The sequence below is a fragment of the Amphibalanus amphitrite genome, unplaced genomic scaffold (genome assembly GCF_019059575.1).
Source record: "Amphibalanus amphitrite isolate SeventyFive unplaced genomic scaffold, NRLGWU_Aamphi_draft 000752F_arrow, whole genome shotgun sequence".
NCBI lineage: Eukaryota > Metazoa > Arthropoda > Thecostraca > Balanomorpha > Balanidae > Amphibalanus > Amphibalanus amphitrite.
The window spans coordinates 118457-140089 of NW_024882246.1; the positions used below are offsets into that span (position 1 = coordinate 118457).

The following is a 21633-nucleotide window of genomic DNA, read 5'->3' on the forward strand; positions in this document are numbered from 1 at the left end:
ATCAGCGACTGTGAATGTCCACCAGCTATCAGCCATCAGCCAGCAACTGGACCGGCTCTACCCAGTAGCGCTGCAGTCAGGCTGGCGCCCTCTCGGCTAGCCGGGTGCAATCAGTGTGTTGACCATCACTGCAGAGCTGCATTCTGCCCCGTCTGTTGGGAGGAGGACACCCCGTAGCATATTCTCCTGCGCTGCTCGTTCCTGATGGGCACTCGGCATTGCCTGCTGGAATCCATCAACCCCAGCATGGAGGAAGTGCCGAGCAGCGACGTTGCGGCCCTGGGGGCCGCCCACAAGTCCCTCCAGACCTGTTTCCAGTCACCGTGGCCGAACTGGACTTCATAAACCAGCTAGGGGTCAGGGGAGCCACTGGAGACTCTGGCCCTAAGCTCGGTGCATCCGGCCCGCATGCAGGAATACCTTCTGCCTGACTGAGACACTACGAGTCGTCCCTCCCTCAGCTCGGTGATGAGGAACTTCAGGGGACTGTCCTGTCGGGAGTGTGAGGCGTTCTTCTGTGTGGTCCGTCATAAGCAGCTACGGCTCACTCCACAGGTCGTTCCTCGCCGGCTGTCAGATGACATCTTGCGCCAGCGGCCGACCGTGGCGACACACGGTGTTTCACGGCACTGTGCTGCAGCGCGCTGCGCGCAGCGGTGTATTGGGTCTCCATGGAAACATCAACAAACTCGCACATTCGCAACGCTGGAACGTCGAGACGAATTCCTCTCAAACGCCACACCAATGCAGCAGTGCATGGCAGCGCAGCGCCCTGCAGCTCGGGGCCGTGAACCGCCGCCTTGACAAAGTGTCTGCAACCCGCGACCTCGAGTCTCGAGACCGGCTCGCCATCTGGCGAGGTGTGCCGAGCGCCACCTGGAGCAACTGCCAGCGCGCCACGGCGGCGAAGCCGAGTTCCGCCGCTGGACCGCCCGCGCAATGGCCAGCACAGACAAGAGACAACCGAATCACAACACCTACAATTACGTTATTATTATGGTATTGTTACAATCAACCCTGCTCTTTCGAGCGTGGATGCACGCTGAAATTGTCGCATAATTCCATGCAGCTTCCACCTTTCTGCAATACAACGCTTGAATACAAAGTAGTCTTGCAATAGGTTTAGAACTTATGTGCAGATTGTCGATGCTGGTTGACTTGATGATTGGAATTGTGTTTATCTGTTTCATCTGTTTTGACTTAAATACATGGCCATGGACTATGGCCTACCTTGGGAAGTGTCTCTGATTTCAACAAAAAATTTTCATCAGGGTACGCTGCAGGGTACATAGTACATATGTAGTGAAAATTTTGAGCATGTATGGGTGCGCATGTAGAGATGTAGACTGCGAATGAGACGGACTACGACGGTTTTTGAACTAATTAAATCTGATTGACAACATAATGTAGGACTAAAAACTGACTGTCAGAAGAATATTCACAGAATATTCACTTCACCCGGCACAACGAAAAGGGAAAGTCAGGGAACAGAGGCAGGGTACAACATCTCGAAGATCAAATTGCAGGTGCCGATTGGTTATGACTTATGGATCATCGCAGCTCAAGGTACTGCCTTGTACTGCTTTATTTAACTGAAATTGCTTCCACCTTGTATTGAAAGAAGTCATTATTGAATATTTTAGAAAGGTTCTTGAAAATTTATAAATACTTTGAATTAATATTTCTGCAGAATTATACACCCGTATCATTATTTACATGTCAATATTTGTATATTATCTATCTTATAAGAAAATAGTGGCCTCAAGTTTCTAGGAAATATCTGATTTTGCTCTCTGAGCCACTGCAGAACCCTAAAAAGTTAGGAGCCGTCTTCATTATTTAATGTATAAAACCAAATAAATTATCACTGCTCAAAAGTGGAAGAAATGACAAATGAAAAAGTTTTCCTACAGCGTTGCAATCCAGATTCTGAGATAGTGATGGGCATACTAGAAAGCAAGTAAAAGGTATTGTAAAAGTACTCCACAAGGTAAAAGTAAGGAACAAGAATATCCTTATTCTGTTTCATAATTTGGTAACAAACATTTTTAATGTGTTTTAAATACCCGAACAAATCGATTCCAGAATCAGTCTTGATGATATAATATGGTTTTTGTATGCTGTTGGTGGTACTTGAATGACCAAAGTCAGTACATGTCCATCACCTTTCGATATTTCCGTGGTGCTCTCCCCCATTTCATAGCTGCTCACGGTGTTTTCTGCTGACGTCATATGGTGCTGCTTCACTAGCGCCACCATACGGCGTCAGCTGGCGAATTATCCAGTTAATACCAGAGCCCAAAAGTTGTGTATCCTACACAACACAGCACAACACACAGCAACACAGTGCGTCTCACAAAGCGATGACTGCCTCAGTGCGCCACAATAGCAATTATTGCAAGTAAACAAGGAATTGTTTTCTTGGCTTTCAAAAAATAAAAAAGAAGCTTATGTTTTATATGATTGATAATGGCTGATGAAACATAAATTATCATAAAAACTGCAGAACATTATTATTTTTCTGTTATTTCCTTATAGTTTTTTATCACCCCCATATATGAGTTGCTGAAGTCGCCCATGCACTTTTAAAGTTTAATTTTTTTCTTCTTATTTTGAGTTATAAAGTGTTTTATTAGCATCTAAAACAGTAAAATTTGTAAAAAGCATTTTTCATAGCTAAGATATTAAATTTACTCTCGGAAATAAACGTATATATTTATTGATTTTTGCAGCGCTGGAAAACGCACCAACGCCATCTTGTTGTTGTGTGTGGTGCTCTCCCGGATAAATTTACAGGGGATAGGGCCTGGGCTCCCAAGAAAGAAGAAGGAATAAAGGATTAATTCCTTTTCTTATCAACTGGAATTGGAACAGCACCCGGTAAGTACAATCCAGGGTTGAAAATAAGGAATAATAGCATAAAACGCTGCCTTTGAATTGACGCTTTGATGTGACGCTCTGGCTCTTAGAATTTGTGAATTTGCGTGTGCGTCCGATTGGAATTGTTATGCGTGCTACGATGTTAAAAAGTATTTTTAACTTAACTATTTTTGCTTAATCATTAAACATAACTTAATCCTGTTATTTGTGCTTAAAATGTGAGTCATGTAAAATTAAATCCAGCATTTTAAACTATTGCCGGATGAAGAATAGCTGTTAAAAGTCAAGATTAAGTCCTAAGCATATTTCATGGATAATTTTTTTCATATTCTCACATGATTCATCCTGAATCCAAAAATGATACTTATTTGTCTTGCAAATAAAAGAAAAAACAATCAAACCTGACCTAGCCTTACCTATTTACCTATAACCTACTAACCTACTACCTACAAACGTACAACCTAACGACCTAAAACCTACAAACCTATCTACCTACAACCTAAAACCTACAAACCTACAACCTGACCTAACCTAAAACATAACATTTTTGCTGTTACATATTTGTATCAACAGCGTCACAATTGTAGTTAGGACCTAAACTTGACATATACCGAATAGCTTTAGGGTTCAAACACTGGCTAAGCTCTGCTTGTTGCATGAAACAGGGTGGCCACCCATCTATGCAGCCTGCATCATGTTTCTTGACAGCATTATGTACTTGAAGTAAATGCATTGCAAGAAGATCCTTTGGGTTTGTAGTCTTCAGCTCAGGATTTCTGGCTATCACCCTTTTCACAGTTATAGTTTTACAGGACTGAACTGCCACCTACTTGTCTATTCAGACTACACATTTTGTCTAGAACAGGTATTGAGTGTTCTACAGTTATCCAGTAAACAAACCCTTTTGCGGCGGGGATACAAAATTTGGTGTTGTAAAATTAAAGCACAACAAAAAATGTGTGCATTTAGCTAGGTACTCCCCCAACATAATGCTGGTTACCACTCCATTCCTGAGCACTTTAAGTGCAATGCTCAGCAAGAGCATTGGTTTGGTGCCCAGTTTTTTTTTTTTTGCTAGGTTATGATTTTCTAGTGCCTTATGTCTAGTGCCCCATTTTGAAGGTTGTTGGAAGAACCTCTTTACGATTATCTTTGTCTTTTGTACTGACAACTGCGGCCAGTGTCCCAAAATTGAGTTTTGTCCTGGTTGTCAGAGAAGAAAATTACACACCAAAAAGAGGGGAGAGAGTGAAAAACTGCTGATTCGATTAGATCCAAAAAGGGTGAAAAACGACAAAAAACATGTATTTTATTCTAAGGTGTAGGATGCTTGGTGCTAAACCGGGCATCCACACAACTGCTCTTTCTATAGGTAAATAATCTAGGTTTTCTTGGTAGGGAGTGGAAAATTGTTCTTAAAAATTGGTGGTGAGAGTGGAAAATGAATTTCATTTGGATGTCGTTTCCCACCCAAATCGACAAATTTTGGGACATAGCAACTGCCTATGAACATTTACCACTTGATTTAGCATGCTTTGGGATGGGTATATCTTGAGCTGAAATTAATCTGTTTCTGCACTGCAATTGGAGCTTTTGTCACTTTTAGGACATTGAGCATTCTGCTTCATTGCTACATAATATTGAGAGGTGCTATTGCTTCATTGCTTCATTGAGAGACGCTATACCCAGAGATGCTTTTTTAACCAAACCAAAGCAAATATAACCTAACCTGACCTGACCTGACCTGACCTGACCAGAACCTAACCTACAATCTACAACCCACATCCCCAGGCAGTGTCCTGATTTTCGTGAATTTGGGTGGAAACCCACACCCAAACAGATTCTCTTTGTGACGTCCCGCAAAGCCAAACGACGTCCCTATATTTATATATAGGGACGTCGTTTTATATCATATATAGGTTTTGCACTTTTACATTTCTGGTTATATCTCAGAAACTAATTGATTTACGATGAAGCCATTTTATACGATCATGGCAGGCTTGTGAACCAACAAGTCGATCGCATCTTCAACACTTAAAAAGCTTAGGACGACGAAGATATAGCGTGAAGTATACTAAATTTCATAGGTGCAAAACCTGCAGCTAAAACCCGCGTGACATGTACAAAATGTACAGTCCACAGCAGAAGTAATGTGGGGTTTGAGTCATGGGTATGTTCTGCTTCTGAAGCTTAGGAACGATTAACCAGACTACAATGAAGCTTTGAATGTAGCTTATATGTATCGTCACCCTTGCAGCTGCAACTTTAGCTATTGACATCTTCTTTTTTATCACTCCGCATTAAACAATCGCCAGTCAAAGTCAACCGTTGAGATTGGTAAAACCCTACATTACTTAAGCGGTGGGCTGTACCTATATCTCGGAATTTTGGTATCGGTGACGTAAAGTCAGGTCAATTTTGCGACCTCTCCATTGTAAGGCAACGAGAGAAAATTGAAATGCCCCTCTTTTGGATAAATGGTGTTCAAAACCCTCTCAAACATCGGTTCATGGGTAAACATGACACACTGACTCGGAAAAATGCACCTGTGACACCTCTGTGTGCCCCTGACGTTATCTTAGGTCACAAACGGTCACGAGCAGTTTTTTGCTTTAACTTTTGATAGAGACGTGCTAGAGCGATGAAAACACGTCAGACTTATCCAGCTCGATGGGAGCCGATGACCACTGTAGTCCGGGCGCCCAAAAACCCCAATTCATCATCATTATCCAGCTCGACGATACGTATTGACTGCTATGCAACACGACCCTTTTCCGGTCAGGTCATGACCTTGACCGGAGGTCAAATTTTCAAGATGACCTTTCAAGTATTTCAAGTATACTACGAATACCCGGCAAAACCCCTGCTGGTTGAATGGACCTGACCTGACCCGACCTGGCCTAAATGTATGAAGCCATCACTGGTATCAAAACAAACATGATATTCGTGATCAGCACCCCGAAAAAAAAAAACATAGAATACACACTTTACGACGTTCTAACAGGTCCCGATTTTCCCGACTTTTGGGTCATTGACCTGACCTGGAAGGTCAACCAATGACATAGGACCTTAAAATTGGGTGTCATCGGCTTCTTCTCGTCACACGCAGCACACTCGTTTTTTTTCGCGAAGCTCTAGCTCGATCAGGGACGAAACGGCAAGGGGGGTCCAACGGACCCTCCTCATACGTTCGCGGCTGGCGAAACACCAATACGGGCGAGGGTTAAAATTGGGTAGGGTAGGATGGGGTAATTTTAACAGGTTGGACATTTGAACACACAAAATTACGGAAAATCCATAAGTGGTACGACAATAAGACCAATGCAATGAGGGAAATTATCGTACATAAAAGGGCTATCATATGAACGGGGTTAAAAGTTTCATGGATTGAAGATGCTGACGCACACTGTAACAAATCAATTTCGCAAGTAAAAACGCCCAACAACGCGTCATTGCAACTCCATTGCAGCGTAAAATCTTACATTGCTGCCTGCTGGCGCCTAATACGCAGCGGCTTTTGTTGTACAAGGAGCTAATAAGTGCCTTCAATCCAAGAAATTTGCCTTTGAAACCTGTTTTCAAATATGGCAAAATATTTTTTAGCGTGAGGTAATTTGAACATAAAGTGAGGTTTTCATTGAAGACCGGGATATCTCCGAAAAAAAAACGCTCCTATATAGTTGTCTTTTCCCAATATCTTCGACCCAAAGCAGAAGCAGATAAGTAATGCCAGTGTTGGAAAATCTATGTCTTTTATCCGTCCAAACTCCAATGTCCAGCATTTTTGTTGATTTTCCGTCCAAAAATGTCCAAGTTAGCCATTTGTCCAAATAGGTTCGAAAATTACGCAGTAATAAACACTTAAAACTCATTTAAATTGCTTATAATGTAATTTTACCAGCCGAAAAGTGTTCATTATGTTGAGATCTTAACTAAGCTTTCCATTCGCCAATCAGTGCTATGCACGGTTACTTGATAAAAATGCTGAAGTGTAGCAAGCTATCGTCCTATGTTGTACAGTTTGCTACCTTTGTCCAACCAATTTCGAATGGGACATGCAAATATTGATACTCTGCAACTGTTATTTTTGTTGTTGTGTTGATTTTTAAAATGAAGGTGTGCTTAGAATTGTTCTGCCCATTTGTTTATGGATCAAACAACTTCGGTGCTGGCGAGATTATCGTTTTGTTGTGGCACGTCGTAAAGGCAGCATGTTCAAATTACCCCACGGTGGGGCGATTTGAACTCACCGTGACTTTGTGGAGATGTGAGGCTATGCTATTCAAGGTATGCTCGGCTCGTCCAAAAATGAGGCTTGCAGGGTGGTGCTCCAAAACTGTTCTCCTCTGGATACCTCGGCTGTCCACCACTCGGCGTCTGAGGCGATCCCCGCCGCGCCGCGCTGGGTGTGCGCTCAGACGCGGCGGCGGCTCGGACCCAGGTGTGAGCGCGGCCAGCTGGTCGGCGGTGAGCCGAGCCGGGCCGCTGCTCGGTCAGTGACTCAGCGGCCGGTTTACGGCACCGTTCTCAGCCGCGCCAGCCCGGTCCGTCCTTCTGGTGTAGTAAGGACGCGCCGTGAGACCTTGAGGGAGGCGGAAGACGGTCTAAAGTCGTCTGGCGTCTGGGACTGGTGGAGTAGTGCGCGCAGCGCGGGCGCCGTACAGCCCTACCCCGCCCTGCACTGCTGTCGTTTGCTACGCCTTGCAGAAACGGTAGCCCACGCATCCCGCCGCGCTCATCTGCCGCTGCCACTGCTGCTGACCCTGAATGGCTGGGCGGTGGTCACCCTTTTACTTACACATTATATCGGTTGGGTGGCGGTCTTAACCGACAGCCACTATTATGCAACTCTTCCGTGTTGAGCCAGCTGGCTCGTACGCAGAGCCATTCCGGTGTGTAAAGCCAAACGGGTCCGATCAGACTGTCGGTGCCGAGACCGCCAGCTCCCCGCCGTTGCATGCCGTGTTCACGGCTGGCGGGCTGCGTCTCAGGTCCGCGCGCCGGGACAGGTACTAACGCGACGGCTCTGCAGCGGCTGTGACAACGTGCACGACCGGCCGGTCCCGTTGCTCGCAGCTCGTCTCCGAGATGGCTGCGCGCGGCCGAGCGCACCGCTCGGCCCGGCCGCCGACTTTCTGGGTCACACTGATGTGGGCGGTAGTATGCGGCGCACGGCGCGGCCCCGAGAACGGTTACCAGATCGGATTTTCTCAGCCCGAGTGCAGTGACCGGCAAGGATGAGGGCGCACTGCGCCGCTGGATTTTGTGATTTGACGACTAAGATGCCAGACTTCAAGTCGTTTCACGTGTATGATGGATCGGAGCAATGACACGGGATATGAACTATAGACTTGCACACAGGAATGTGCATTATCGTTTTGCGTTGTGGGCTGGCAGTTGTCTGTGCCCGTGCATAATGCATACAGTGGCAATATTTTACCTCGCCGTCACGGGAAGTGATGGTCCGACCGGCCATCTGTTGCAGCATACGAACGAATGACGGTATAATGCGGAAAGGTGACGCTCGGGGGCAGGTAAAAGGATTTCATTTGCTGCTTCGACACCTTCCTTTCGCTGACGTCGTTGGCCTTTTTGTTGAAGTGGTTTTATGTGACCGTGTTTTCATTCAAGGGTACAGGAAATCGTTACATGACCGTTTCCGGCGTAGGTTTTAATCGGCGACGCTGTGTCGGTAGTAAGCCATCGCCAGGCTTACTTACGTACCTGCTGACTGGGTCTGCCTGTGACTTTTGTACTTTCCCTGACTCACTGTGTACGACAGGCTCCTTCTCGGCCAGCTCTGGTAAACCGCTGTTCGCACCTCTCTCCATCCCTGCCTCCCCCTGGGCTGGAACAGGGCGCACGGTGCTGGGGAAGGAGCGCGCCCGGCTCCCGCGGTTGTTTGGGCTGAGAGGGGCGCATGGAGTCGGGGAGGGGAGCGCGCGCGCCTGTTTATTTGGGCGGGGCGCTGATGGCCGGGCGGGGACAGGAGCAGGGCGTGGCCGGCCGTCGGCACCGATGGCCGTCGTCCAGGTGCCGTCCGTCGCGCGACACGCCATGCACGGCCGCACGCACCTGTGTCGCCGGCACGACCCCGGCCGCCCCGCTGTATCCGGTCACCACAGTCAGCGACAGGCGGAGGCGGGCGCGAGTGGCTGCGAACCCGGCTGCTGCTCAGCGCGCGCTCGCGTGGCCGTGACGTCACGGTGCACCCACCTTCCCCCTTCCAATCGTCGCCGTCTGATGGCGGTCGGTGGCGCGTGCGGATGACGTCAGTGGAGCACCGACCGACCGTGCCCGCCCCCACTACCGGGACGGTGCGCTGAGTGGGCGCCGCCGCCGCCGCCGTCGCTGCCGTGGGAAGCATTGCAGGGCAGTGTGTGATCAGAGAGAGACATAGGAGCACGGTATGTCAGTGAGCTGTGCGACTCGGCGCGATCCACCTGTGTCTCAGTGTGTGCTTAGGGAGCAGCTGTGTGTAGCCGTACGGCAGTAATTACACCTCGCCTCAGCTTACACCGTACACCATGAGGTGCGCTCCGGGCTGGGGATGGACGGCCGCTGGGACGGCTAGTGTACAACGTGGTGGGTGTCTTGTGTCGACCGGCGGAAATTGGCCACTGGGTCACCGTCCCGACGGACTCCCGAGCTGGTGTCTTCGGAGCCTTTGTGTCCTCTCGTCTTTGTTCGGCTCCTTGGCCTTTTTGTTCGGCAGCTATTTGCGGACCGGGAGTGCGTGGGTGTTCAATCAGAGCATGCCAGATGACCTCCTAATGTCGTTGGTGGTAATTCATTTGCGCCAAGGCCTCCGGAGACTTTTGTGTAACTGTAATGATGCAATCATGCCCGGAACAGTGTCAAATCGAAGTTGCTGAAATTCGGGTATCGAGATGGAACATCGATTATCCCACTCCGCCCGTTCTTTATTTATTTTTTTATGTGTCGTAGACCTCCGCATCAGATGTAAAGAAGTCTGAGAAGACCTTGGTGGTGCTTTGAATGCCTCTCTCGGTGGATGTTTTTCCGAAGAGCATCATAGTTTTAAACTCAAACAGATCCGTTATACGCCGCGCGTCCCATTTTGTTGCCGCCTTTCCGTCCATAAACAGGGAATCCCACGTATGTGGTGGCTGAGGCCCGAGTTGTGAGAACTCTCGCAGGCTGACTGCTCCCGCTCTGCTCTCCGACCGGCTCTCGCAGCCACAGCTCTACCCGACGGATATTGACCCGCCGCTGTCTCTGTTCTCTCCGCAGACGCTGGGGCGTTCCATTGAGAAAAGCAGCAGCTAAATGAGAGCCGCTGGGCATAATGTCAGGTGTGTCAGCGAACCAAAGCAAGGGGGACAAGAACTCCAAGTCAAAATACTCGGCGGTTAAGATTAATGATCTGTTTAAGGTGAGTGGTTTATTTGGTCAGTATGCGCATGTTTGGAATCACTTGTGTTTCTATCATGTTATGGTGCCTCTCAAAACTGTTCGAAGTTAAAGCGTCTCACGGACCAATACCGATGTCATTTAATAATAAACACTCGCGTTAGTAGAAATAGCGATGTGCCGATCTTGACAATGTCTGACGTGGAGTCAATAATTATTAAATATGTTTACTCGTGAGCCCATTAGATCAATGTGTTATGTAAAGTAACGTTCAAAGCATACTCATGCCTCGGCCTGTCCGTCTATGATCTTTTCCGATGCCAAGAGCCGTTTGCGCTGCAGTGAGTCGCTGCTTCGTCTCTGACTTTCGGCCAGCCTGTTGCTGCCTCCGGCAGTTGTTGGCTCCGTGATAGTGGACTGTCGGCCGTCTGTAGGCGGAAGGCCGTCCGCGCCCCTCCCCCTCCCCTCCCCCGCTCAGTTCTGACGGCCCTTTCCGGCGCGCCGCAGGGAAAGCCAGTCGATATCCAGCCGCGCCAACCGATCACCAAGCATGGCTTCCAGAGTTTGGGTAAAGTTGTGCCGACGCGCAGGATCCCGCCTCCTCCTAACCTGCCAAGGTAAGGGACCGTTGCGTGCCGTGCGGATGCCGGGCGGATGTGTAAAAATAGCGCCGCAGCTCCGGCGGTAGTCGAGTTCAACGTTTGGCTGTTTAGTCTGTCAGCGGCTTCTCGGTAGTTACTCTTTGTGGGAGAATTGTTGGGTTTCTTGGAGCGGTGACTGTTCAGTTGACAGCTGTTGTGGGTTACTATGTGTTGTAGTATAGTAGACGCTATCCTACATAAAATGCAATGCCGGTTGTTGTGGTTTGGACTAAAGAGCGTATTGTGATTTGCTTATCACTTAATTGCATGCGTATTAACTTCAATGTTCTATATTTCAGCCTGAAATCGGAGAACTTTGGAAACGACCCTAATATCAACCTTGTGCCAGCCGGGGGCTCAGGATGGGGTTCGAAGGAGCAGCCGAGTACTGGAGCGGAGTCGTCCGGCAGTGCGCCGCCCCCAGCTGCTGCTGCTGCTGCTGCTGCAGCGGCGCCGGCGCCGGCGCCAGCGGCAGCAGCGGCGCCCCCTGCAGCACCGCCCACAGCGGCGGCGGCGGTGGCCGCGCCGCCCGTCGGGCCGCCGCCGACCGCCGCCGCCGCGGTGGCTCGCGGTGTCGGGCTGCCCGGCTCCGAAAAATCCTGGAGCAACGTGACCTCCGGGCCGCCCGACGCCGGGCCCGCGCCCTCCTACTTGGCACACCAGTCGCCCTACTTCCAGCAGGAGTTCCCCTCGCTGGCGGCCGGCGACGCGGGCGGCGATGCGGCGGCGCAGAAGAAGCAGTCGGGGACGGCGGCGGGTGCGGGTGGGACGAGCTCGGCGAGCAGCGCGCCGGACGGCCAGCCGCCGGCCGGTCCGAGCCTGCGGCCGACCACCGAGGGCAGCTGGACGCAGGGCGGCGGCCGCCGGCCGGAGCCGGGCCCGCCCACCGGCGCCACTGCCGCGTCTGGACGGGCGGAGGGCGCCGGCTCCACCAGCTCGGCCGGCCCGCGTGCGCCTCCTGCCCCGCTGGGCCCGGCCGGCCTGCCCATGCGGCCCATGGGACCGCCCATGATGGGCATGGGCGGCCCGATGCCGCCGCCCTACCGCGGCATGATGCCGCCCTACATGATGCGTCCCGGCTTCCCGGGCCCCGGCCCCGGCTACCCGCCGAGCTACCCGGGCGGCCCGGCGCCGGGCGGCATGCCGCCGCGACCTGGCATGTACCGTGACCAGCGCGGCGAGCCGCGGCCGCCACTCACTGACCACCGACCCATCATCAAGGCTGAGGACCTCAAGAGCTTCGACGAGATCGCCAACAAGCGCGACGACGGCTGGGCCGGAAACACTGCCGAAGTCGACTACAAGTGAGTGAAATGGCCTCAGCTGACATGGAGTTTACACACTGTTTTGTTGATACTGCTGAAAGGCTGAAGTGGTAACATCTCGTTAGAAGGATATCTGATGCCAGCTGCTTTTGTTTCTTCACGTTCACATTTATAACTTCAGAATCGATGCATCTCACGATGATATTCTGCATCTCACGATGATATTCTGCATCTCACGATGATATTCTCGCCCGTGCTTGTTTGTTAGTTTCATGCGTAGTGTTTCCCGCGTGGTGTCCCTTCCCGTCGCCGCCCCTGACGCTGTTCAGCCTGCCGATCCTCTAACCATTTATGTCCGCCGTGTCTCCGCAGTAAGAAGCTGACATTCTCCGATGACGAGAGCGAGCCGGATGACGAGCGGCGCGGCGGCCGGGCCGGCTCCGGCTCGGCACCACCCAAGGGCGGCCGAGAGCCCCGCGACCAGCAGTGGGAGCGTGAGCGCGACCGGCCGCCACCGTCTCACACGGACGGGCCGCCGCCGCCGCGCTCTCACGGGCCGCCGCACTGGGGCGGGCCCGGAGGACCGCCGCCGTTCGACTACCGACCGCCGCCGCACCCCGGTCAGTACCGCTGGCCGCTGCGCACTGCGAAGCAAGGGAGATAAGGAGGGACATGGCTTGAAGCTGTGGCGGCGGACTTGAGTGATTCACAAACGCACCAGGCAAACTTTTCTTTAAACTTTTCTGTAAATGCGTAGCTAGTTTCTGGGAAATGGTCTCTCGACAAAGGAAATGTGTGGAATTCTTTTCAAATTTCGGCTTTTTTTGTCGGCATCTCGCTAGTGTGACTTTCCCGATGCGTCCATTTGTGGTCTGACTTTGTTTCTCTTTTTCAGGCTTCATGCCACCACACATGCGTATGCGCGGCGGTATGGGCGGCTTCATGCCGGGCATGCGTCCGCCGGGCCCGGGCGGCCGCGGCGCCGAGGACGAGGAGGCCTGGAAGCGCCGCCAGTCGGACGAGGTGAATGTGGCCGTGGAGCGCGCCCGCCAGCGGCGTCAGCAGGAGGAGGCGCGCTTCGAGCGCAGCCAGGGCTCGCGCGGCCGTGACGACGAGCCCGAGGGCCGGCCGCCGCCGTCGGGCAAGGAGGACGCGCCGCCGCAGTTCTCTCGCCAGTTCCAGTCGGTGCTGCCGCCGCGCTTCAAGCGCCAGCAGTCGGGCGGCGGAGGGTACCGCGGCGGGTACGACGGACGCGATGGACGCGGCGGCTGGTCAGGATATGACGAGCGACCGCCGAGCCGGGACGCGGACCGGCGCGGCGGCCGGCCCCCGCCCGACTACTACGAACGGGAGGACGGCCGCGGAGGCCGCCAGGACGAGTACCAGCGCGGCGGCCGGCGCGGCAGCGGCACCGACCACGACAGGCCGACGCAGCCAGAGGTGACCGTGCAGCGCGACCCATTCGACGAGAGGCCTGAGAGACCGGAGCGGCCCGAGCGTAGTGATCGCTCCGAGCGGTCCGAGCGCTCCCAGACCAGTGACGACAAGGCTGGCTCGGCTCTGACCGACTACGCCACGGAGGAGTATGACTACGGCACCTCGTGGGCGGACCAATTAGAGAGCGAGGTGCAGTCGCAGCGTGACGAGCCGCCGTCCAAACCGACCGAATCTTCTAAACCTGACCAGGAGCAGACTGGCGGCGACTGGCGCCGTGAGAAGAACGAACGCCGGCCGGCCGACGCCGAGAAGAGCTGGCGCAGCAGCAAGCCGCGCGCCGACCACGATGGCGACAGGCGCGACACTCACACGGACAGGAGAGACGCACCGTCAGAGAAACGGGACACGGACAGAGACAAACGGGAGCCGCACCGCGAGCGTCGCGAGCCCTACCAGGATAAACGCGACGGCCACGAGAAGAGAGACCGCCGCGAACCGGGCGAGGGACGCGGCAGCCACGACCGCAGGGATGGACACCCGGAGCGGCGCGATCACCACGGCGGCGACCGGCGCAACAGCCACGACAAGCGCGACGCGCGACCGGAGCGCGGCGAGCGGCGTGATCAGCACGAGGGGCGCGGCGGCCACGAGCGGCGCGACTACCACGAGAAGTCGCGGGGCGAGCACCACGAGAAGTCGCACCACGAGCGCCGTGAGACGCGCCACCACGGCCCTGTGCCGCTCCTTACCAGAGAAAGGCTCGAGGCTGCTGAGCGCGAACGGGCGCCCAGCTCCGGCATGACTGCGCTCAAACAGGAGCCGGTCAAGCTGCCACTGACGCTGGCCAAGGAGCCGGAGCAGTCGACGGCCGACGAGGACAAGCCAGCGCCCCCGAAGAACGCGTGGGCGGCGCGTGACGCGAACAGACCCTCTCCTCCTGTGGAGAAACCGTCGCCGGCGCCGACACCGCCCACTCCGACGGCCGCTGCTCCGGAGCCCAAACCCACACCGACCGAGGAGGCTGCTCCGGCGCCCAGGGCCGCTCCCACGCCTCCGGCGGCCGCTGCGACTGCTGCCGACCAGTCGTCGGAGCCAGCTCCGGCGGCTGCTGCACCTGCCGCCACGGCCGAGACGGCCGACCGGCCGCCCGAACGCCGCGAGCGGAGCGGCGGCCGCGGCGCGCGGCAAGACGCCGGCGAGGGCGGCCGCGGCGGGCGGCACGAGTCTGGCGGGGACGGCGCCGGCCGGCGCGGCCTGGCCGTGTACCCGGGCCAGGGCCGCGGCGGCCGGTATGCCGTCAGAGGGGGCCGGGGCGGCGGCCGCGGCGGCTGGGAGGGAGACCGGTACTCCCACCAGACCGGCTACGAGTATGACAAGAGGGACAGGAGGCCGAGGCGGGTGAGTACGGTTGGTCTCTGTATTGGATGGATGGACTTGGGTCAGTTGTCACTCATTTGTCGCACTTTTGTCACTCAGATTGGTAGTCGACTATTAGGCATTAGGCCACAACATTTGATGCAACGTATTAATCGCTTTTGTCCGACTTACAATGATTTACGAATATTTCCTAGTCAGCAGTTTGTCGCGTATTTACATTCGGTTTTTCTGCCGTATTTGCTCATTAAACAGTTTGTTGCGTAATTACGTTTTTATTTTCCAGTTGCCTAACTTAGACGTGATGATATTGCGATTCGCGAATGTGCATTATTCGGCTATGCCTTTAACTCCCGTTTCCCTTCGCAGGATGACCGTGGCGGCGCGGGAGAAAGGTCCGACAAGTACGAGCGGTACGACAAGTACGAACGGTACGAGCAGCGCGGCGACCGGCGCGGCGAACGCGGTGAACGGGGTGAGCGTGGTGAGCGCAGTGATCGCGGCGGCGACCGGCAGAGAGGCGACAAGGAGGGCCGGCCGCGCCGCCAGGACGGCAGCGAGCCGGGCAAAGGACGCGACCAGCGCCGCCATCCGCCGGCGAGGGACGAGGAGACGACCTCAGCTGCTGCCGGCAAAACGGAGCAGACGCCCTCACCGGCGCCCGAGGGAGAGAAGAAGGCGGAAGCGGAGAACAAGCCGGCCGCCACTCCGCCCGCGGCCGCGACAGACAGCAAGGAGGAGAGCGGAGAGAAGGCGGAGAAAACTGGAGAGAAGGAGGCAAAGAAGCAGACCGGCGAGAACGGCCAGGGAGGGCGCGACAAGGCGGCATCGTCGGAGGGAGCCCGCGACAAGCGGCCACCGCGTGAGGACGTCGAGGAGCGCTCGCACGCTGACCGTGGTGGATATGCTCCACGCGGGGAGCCGTCTCGGCGCGGCCGGGGCGGCTACGAACGTGGTGGATACGAGGGCGGTCGGTACCGCGACGGCGGGCGCGGCCGGTCGCGCGAGTACCGCTCCCAGCGTCAGTACCCACCGGCTGACGAACAGAACGGCGACAGCAAGACGGGCAAGTGGTCGAACCGGTACGACCAGGTGCCGCCGCGCTTCCAGCGGCACCGCGCCGAGCGGGACGACCACCAGGAGGGCGGTGGCCGCGGCCGTGGCGCCTACCGCGGCCGCGGAGGGCGCGGCGGTGGTCGGGGCGCCGCTCCGCCGGCTGCCACCAACGGGCAGTCGGCCGCCGAGCCGGGCGCCGGCCGGCCGGCCTTCACCAAACAGACCTCCGAGCAGACCAACGAGGAGGGCGAGTGGGAGACTGCCTCGGAGAGCAGCAACCCGGAGGGACGCCGGGCCCGCAACGCGGCCGGCAAGGAGGGCCGCGGCGGGCGGAGGAGCTCCGGACAGCGGGCGGCCGACCCGCCGCGGCGGGAGCGGCGCGGCGGCGGCGGAGACGGTGGTCGGCGCGGCGCGCCTGCCGCCGGCGACAAGGCGGGCAAGCCTGCCGATGCCGGTGCCACCGTCGCCAGGGTGGATGAGATAAAGCTGAACGACGCCGCCGGCGCCCAACAGGCGCTGGCTGACGCTACCAGTAAAAAAGCGGCGGCGGCGGCTGTCGACAAGGCCTCCGAAAAGAACAAGAATGGCTTCGAGAATTACGACCTCAACTCGGGCAGTGTAGTGATTGTGGACGACCACCCAGACGTGTCGGCTGACCAGCTTCAGGAGACCGAGGGCTTTCAGGAGGTGCTCAGCAAGAAGACGGCGAAGGAGCGGCAGAAGGCACTGCAGGAGGAGCAGCTGAAGGCGCAGAAGCGCGAGGAGCGCGCCGCCCGCCGGGCCGCCGAGCGGGAGGCCAATGCCGCCACCCGCGGCAAGCAGTACGAGCGCTCGCGACAGAGCAAGCTGCCGCCGCGGCTGGCCAAGCAGCGCGAGAACAGTCGCCTCCAGCAGAAGCAGTCCGCCGACCTTCCGCCGGCCTCGGCCAGCCCGGTGGGCACCCTGCCCGACAGCGACTCGGCAGACCTGTTCGGCATCAAGGACTCGGTGCCGGCGCCGGCGCCCGCCGTCAACGCCTGGGACAAGCCGATCACGGCCTCCCTGCGCGGCAGCTCGGGTCCTGGACACCTCAGCAGCGTCGACCCGGCGGCGCCCAGCCAGCTGTTCGACGCCGCTGACGTGCCTGGGGCCGGGTTCGCCGCCGAGCGCAAGGCCACGCTCGACGCCACCACCTTTGACGGCTCCAGTGTGCCCACTAAGACGATGATCTTCGAGAACACCAACTACAAGAACACGGGTAGTGCGCCGAAACCGGCTGCGCACCGCACCGAGCCCGTCAAACCGACAGAGACGGAGAAAAGAGCCAAGCCGGGACCCATCGAACTGCCGCTGATGTTCAAGAGCGAGGAGACTCGCGAGATCAAGCTGGAGTTTAAGTTCGACTCTGACCTGCCGCTGCTGGCCGACAAGTCGCTGCCGACTCCGGTGGCCTCTCGTTCCAGTCCCGCGGCCATGTCTCCCGGCACGGCCGACCTCAACATGAAGATCGCCTCTGTGAAGAAGGTATGGGACACGCCGGCCGAGCTGCCGGCGATGGCGGCCTCGCTGGCCGAGCAGCAGGCGGAGGAACTGGTCTCTGAGGTAACCAGCAGTGAGCCGCCGGCAGAGAAGGAGGTGGCCGCCCCGGTGCCCGACTGGACAGACAAGCCGGTGGTGTCGCTGGCGTTCGCCGCCGCGCCGGTGAGCACCAGCAGCTCGCCGACCAAGGCGCCGGCCTCAGACGTGTCCGCTGCGTCCACCAACGTGTGCAAGGTGAAGCCGCAGCAGTTGCACAGCGCGCCGGCCGCCTCGTCTGCCGGTCTGACCATGTGCAGCGCGCCCGGCGGCGTGGTGGGCGGTGCGCCCGGTCCTGTGACGGCCGGCCTGCCCGGCGCCGGCATGTTCCAGCCGGCGGCCGCGCAGCTGGGAGGCATCCCGGCCGTGCCCTCGCCGCCGGCGGTGCTGTTCGGCTCCAGCCAGCCGCTGCAGTCACAGACGCCCGGCCTGTACCAGCCGTTCCAACTGGACGCCACGGCGCCGGCCGCGCTCATGGGCCAGCGCCAGCCGTCGGCGCAGTACTCGCAGTTTCCGTACGGCATGGGCACCAGCACGTACAGCCAGCAGTCGATGCTGATGCAGACGCCGCCGCCGAGCCACGGCGGCCCGTCGGCTGAACTGATGCCGCAGTACCGGTTACCGCAGAGCGGGCCTTACGGCCAGCCGGCGGCCCACCAGACGCCCCAGAACCCTCTGCTCATCAGCAGCACCGCCTCGCTGATGTCGGCCGGCGTGAAACCGTCTGGCGCGCCACCCTCGGCCGCGCCCGGTCCGGCTAAGCCCAGCGGCGCGCCCTACCACCAGCAGTCGCTGCAGTTTTTCCAGTATAACCCGAACCTGCTGAGCCAGGGCATGGGGCCGCACATGCTGGGTTCCCAGCTGGTGCCGCGCCAGCAGGCGGTGACACCCACCAGCAGCTTCTACAGTGGCACGCAGACGACGCCCTATTTCCAGGGCGCCGGCTCGGTGCAGCAGCCGCCGGCCGCCCCCGTCCAGTCGTTCGGTCTGCAGGGCTTCAACAACATGGGCCAGTCAACACAGAACGTGGGCCTGGGCATCCAGCAGCTGCGTGCCGCCGCCGGACTGCAGAACACCTCGTGGAAGTCGGAGAACGCGCGCAACCTGATGTCGAGCGGCCTGAACAGCTCGCTGATGCCCGGCTCGCGGCCGCAGGGCTCCAACATGCACCCGCTGTCGCCCAAGCCGGCCGTACCGCCTGGCACGGTGGTACAGTACCCGGCGCCGCCGCCCAACGCCGCGGCCGTGGCGGCCGCCGCCGCCGCCCGCTCGCAGATGATGTCTCAGTTCCGTGGGGTGGGTGTCGGCGGAGCGCCCGGCGCGCCGGCGGTAGCCGGTATGCCGCCGACGGCCCCTCAGCGCTACCAGAACCCCATCCAGCGTCCGGCCGGCGGCGCGGCGTCCGGCGGCGGCGGCGGCAAGTCTCCGCGCCACGGCGCCGGCCCGCAGCGGCCCAACCCGACCTCTGCCGAGCAGGCCAAGCTGCGTGAGGCGGCGCTCCAGTCAGCGCAGAGCTTCTTCCGCAGCAGCGAGAACGCCGCGCACCAGCAGGGTGAGTAGCGCGCCGACACGGACGGACGGGTCGGTCGGCCGGCCCACTGATCCGACTACGATACTCAGCTCGTTTCCATGGTACAATTAGTTCAGATTAGCTTGTGTCCAGTCTCCTTGTACTTAGCTAGTTGTCATGTGTACTGCTGAGTTCATTCTTCATAGCGGGTTTGATTACGGTTTTGTGACCGTAGTTGACAGTCGCACTTTTAGTTTTCAATTTGTTCTTGTGAGTAATATCGGGGTTGACCATTTCGAATCAGACTAGTTTTGCTTTTAACAAAGTCCAGTGCCATCCGCACGGTACCCATGTAATTGGTACGAGTGACTTTTTTTGAAAGTTCAATGTGTTAACGTGTTTCCATTATTTTCCAGCAAAAGCTAACGCGTACAACCCACCACCGGCTAGCAACGTCAGCTCAGAAGGTGAGCCATGCTTCTGGCGATTGTCTTGTGAATGAGGGGGAGGGGCGTAACCGCAGCTGTGAAGCTGCTGAAGAGAACGCGCTTTGCGTGTTTGTGGGCTAGTTGCCATTGGCTTATATTTCATATTACTCTGTACTGTACTGTACTGATCAGTCCGTGTTTTCACTAATTGTAATTGCATGTATTGCTTTCTACTTTCAACGAACAAAGATAATTGACTTAAGCTTTTGAGGTTAATAACAAAATACGTTGTTATTTAAAGTCTCTTATACACCTCTTATTCTTCTTTTCAGCGAAACCAACCAACTTCGCGCAAGACACCTCAAAGACCGAAGGTGAGGACAACCCCTTTTTGTTTTCTCATACTTATCATGGCTAACATTTGCTGATCAATCCCTACAACGGCTGAATGTGGTACAAATTCAGACACTACCGTATCCCCCCCCCCCCCCGATTCACGCCCAGAGACTGAGCGTTCCGTGGGATTTTCATTTCTGACGCCTTTTTCTCTGTGTCCGGCAGCGCCCAAGAGCAGCGCTCCGTCGGTGGAGCCGAGTCCGCCGGCAGCAGACAGCAGCAGCAGCGGCGGTCCGGCGGAGGCGGCGCCCGTATCGGAGCCGACGGCACCCAGCGGGGAGGAGACGACCCCCGTCCCTGTCGCCGAGCCCGTCCCCGCCGCCGCGCCGGCAGCCGGCGGCGAGACGGACCCGGCCGCCGGGGAGCCGGCCGCCCCCGCCCCCGCCCCCGCTCCGGCCCCGGCGACCGCCGACGAGTCAGTCCCGGCGCCTCCGTCCCCACCGCCCCCCGCCGAGACCGCCACGGAGGCGGCGCCGGCGGCCGAGCCGGCTGCGGACTCCGACGAACCCGCGCCCGCCGCCCCGACAGTGGAGGAGGAAAAGTGAGCGGCGGATGTGTTATCGACCTCAAACGAACAAGTCATTGTCTGCCTACGAGTGTCCCACCTGTCACCGACAGTGGCGGGGCTCGCCGAAACAATGAGTGACGCGACTTCTGAACGGACTCTCTCGAACCCGCCGAGCGACCTGTCCATGACTGGTTGGCCCCGGCCGAGTCCGGGTGAAACTGACGGGTAGATTGGCACAGAGAAGACATGCATTTGTGAAGGGCGGCGCAGCTGCCAGGCGGGCGGCTGCGTTGTAAGAGAAGCCCGAGCATTTCGAGGAGCCGCCGAGGTGCGTCCGTTCCAGTACGCTGAAGTTCTGACGGCGTCCGGTCGTCTGCGGGAAACAAATGAGATTGCCGAGAGGAGTCCGCCCGAGGCGTTAGGTTGTTGCACGAGTCAGGAGGTCCGCGGCGGGGGCATCCGGCCGTCCCACGCACACGGACACGTTCTCACGTACACACTAACTCAGAGAAGCCGACGCGCCCAGGGCGACCTCAGCTCGACCAGAGCAGCGACTGGCGGTAATACTCCGAGGTGGCGGCCGGTGGCCGGGCATTCTGCGCAGCCGGCCGGCCGGGCGGCGCTCTCCGCCCGCGCCGCGCCGCCGCCGCGCGCGCGCGCACGTTTGTGTACAGGCCGCTCTCGTCCAGGGGCGGCCGTTTCCGCTCCCCGTGTCTCGTCCGGTTTTAGCCTATGTAGAATGTGATGGCTCACAGAGCGGACGCCCGGTGACTGGCCGGCGTCGACGAACAACTGGTGGTACTCTTTCTTTCGGGGAAGTGGTAATAAATTGTGTTGGACGTGACGTGTCGTTCCCGGAGCGTTTGCAGGCTGCTATTATTTGGTGTGGAGAGCCGCGCGCAGGATCATGGGTGTTATGTGTCATTCACGAGAGGGCTTAACGAGTTATTCCACCTTGTAGTTCAAGCTCAAATCTTATTTCCTATTATTTCAATAAACAGAAATATTTTGTTTGTGTTTCGTTGAATAAAGTGCAGTGAGTGAACAGAGGAACGCACTAAATCGGCAGGGTCTTTGAGTAAATTGGGCAACCGAACACTTCATCGTTAAAACAAAAAAGCGGATCCATCACATCGTCATTACTTAATTATCTCGCTCTCGTTTAGGGGTGTAAATTAATTGGTATGAGGTACCCAACGCATGATAAGCT

At 56.7% G+C, this 21633-nt stretch overlaps 1 protein-coding gene across 1 annotated transcript; it reads left to right on the top strand.

Moving 5' to 3' along the window:
* The first annotated feature begins 2745 nt into the window (after window positions 1-2745).
* LOC122365627 (protein PRRC2C-like) lies at window positions 2746-21433 on the top strand. Its single transcript, XM_043337001.1, has 10 exons — window positions 2746-2880; window positions 10135-10276; window positions 10762-10871; window positions 11195-12199; window positions 12533-12780; window positions 13056-14995; window positions 15341-19133; window positions 19508-19558; window positions 19852-19893; window positions 20081-21433. The coding sequence occupies exons 2-10, from the start codon at window positions 10190-10192 to the stop codon at window positions 20458-20460; spliced, it is 7656 nt and encodes a 2551-aa protein (XP_043192936.1). The 5' UTR covers window positions 2746-2880; window positions 10135-10189; the 3' UTR covers window positions 20461-21433.
* The last annotated feature ends 200 nt before the right edge of the window (window positions 21434-21633 follow it).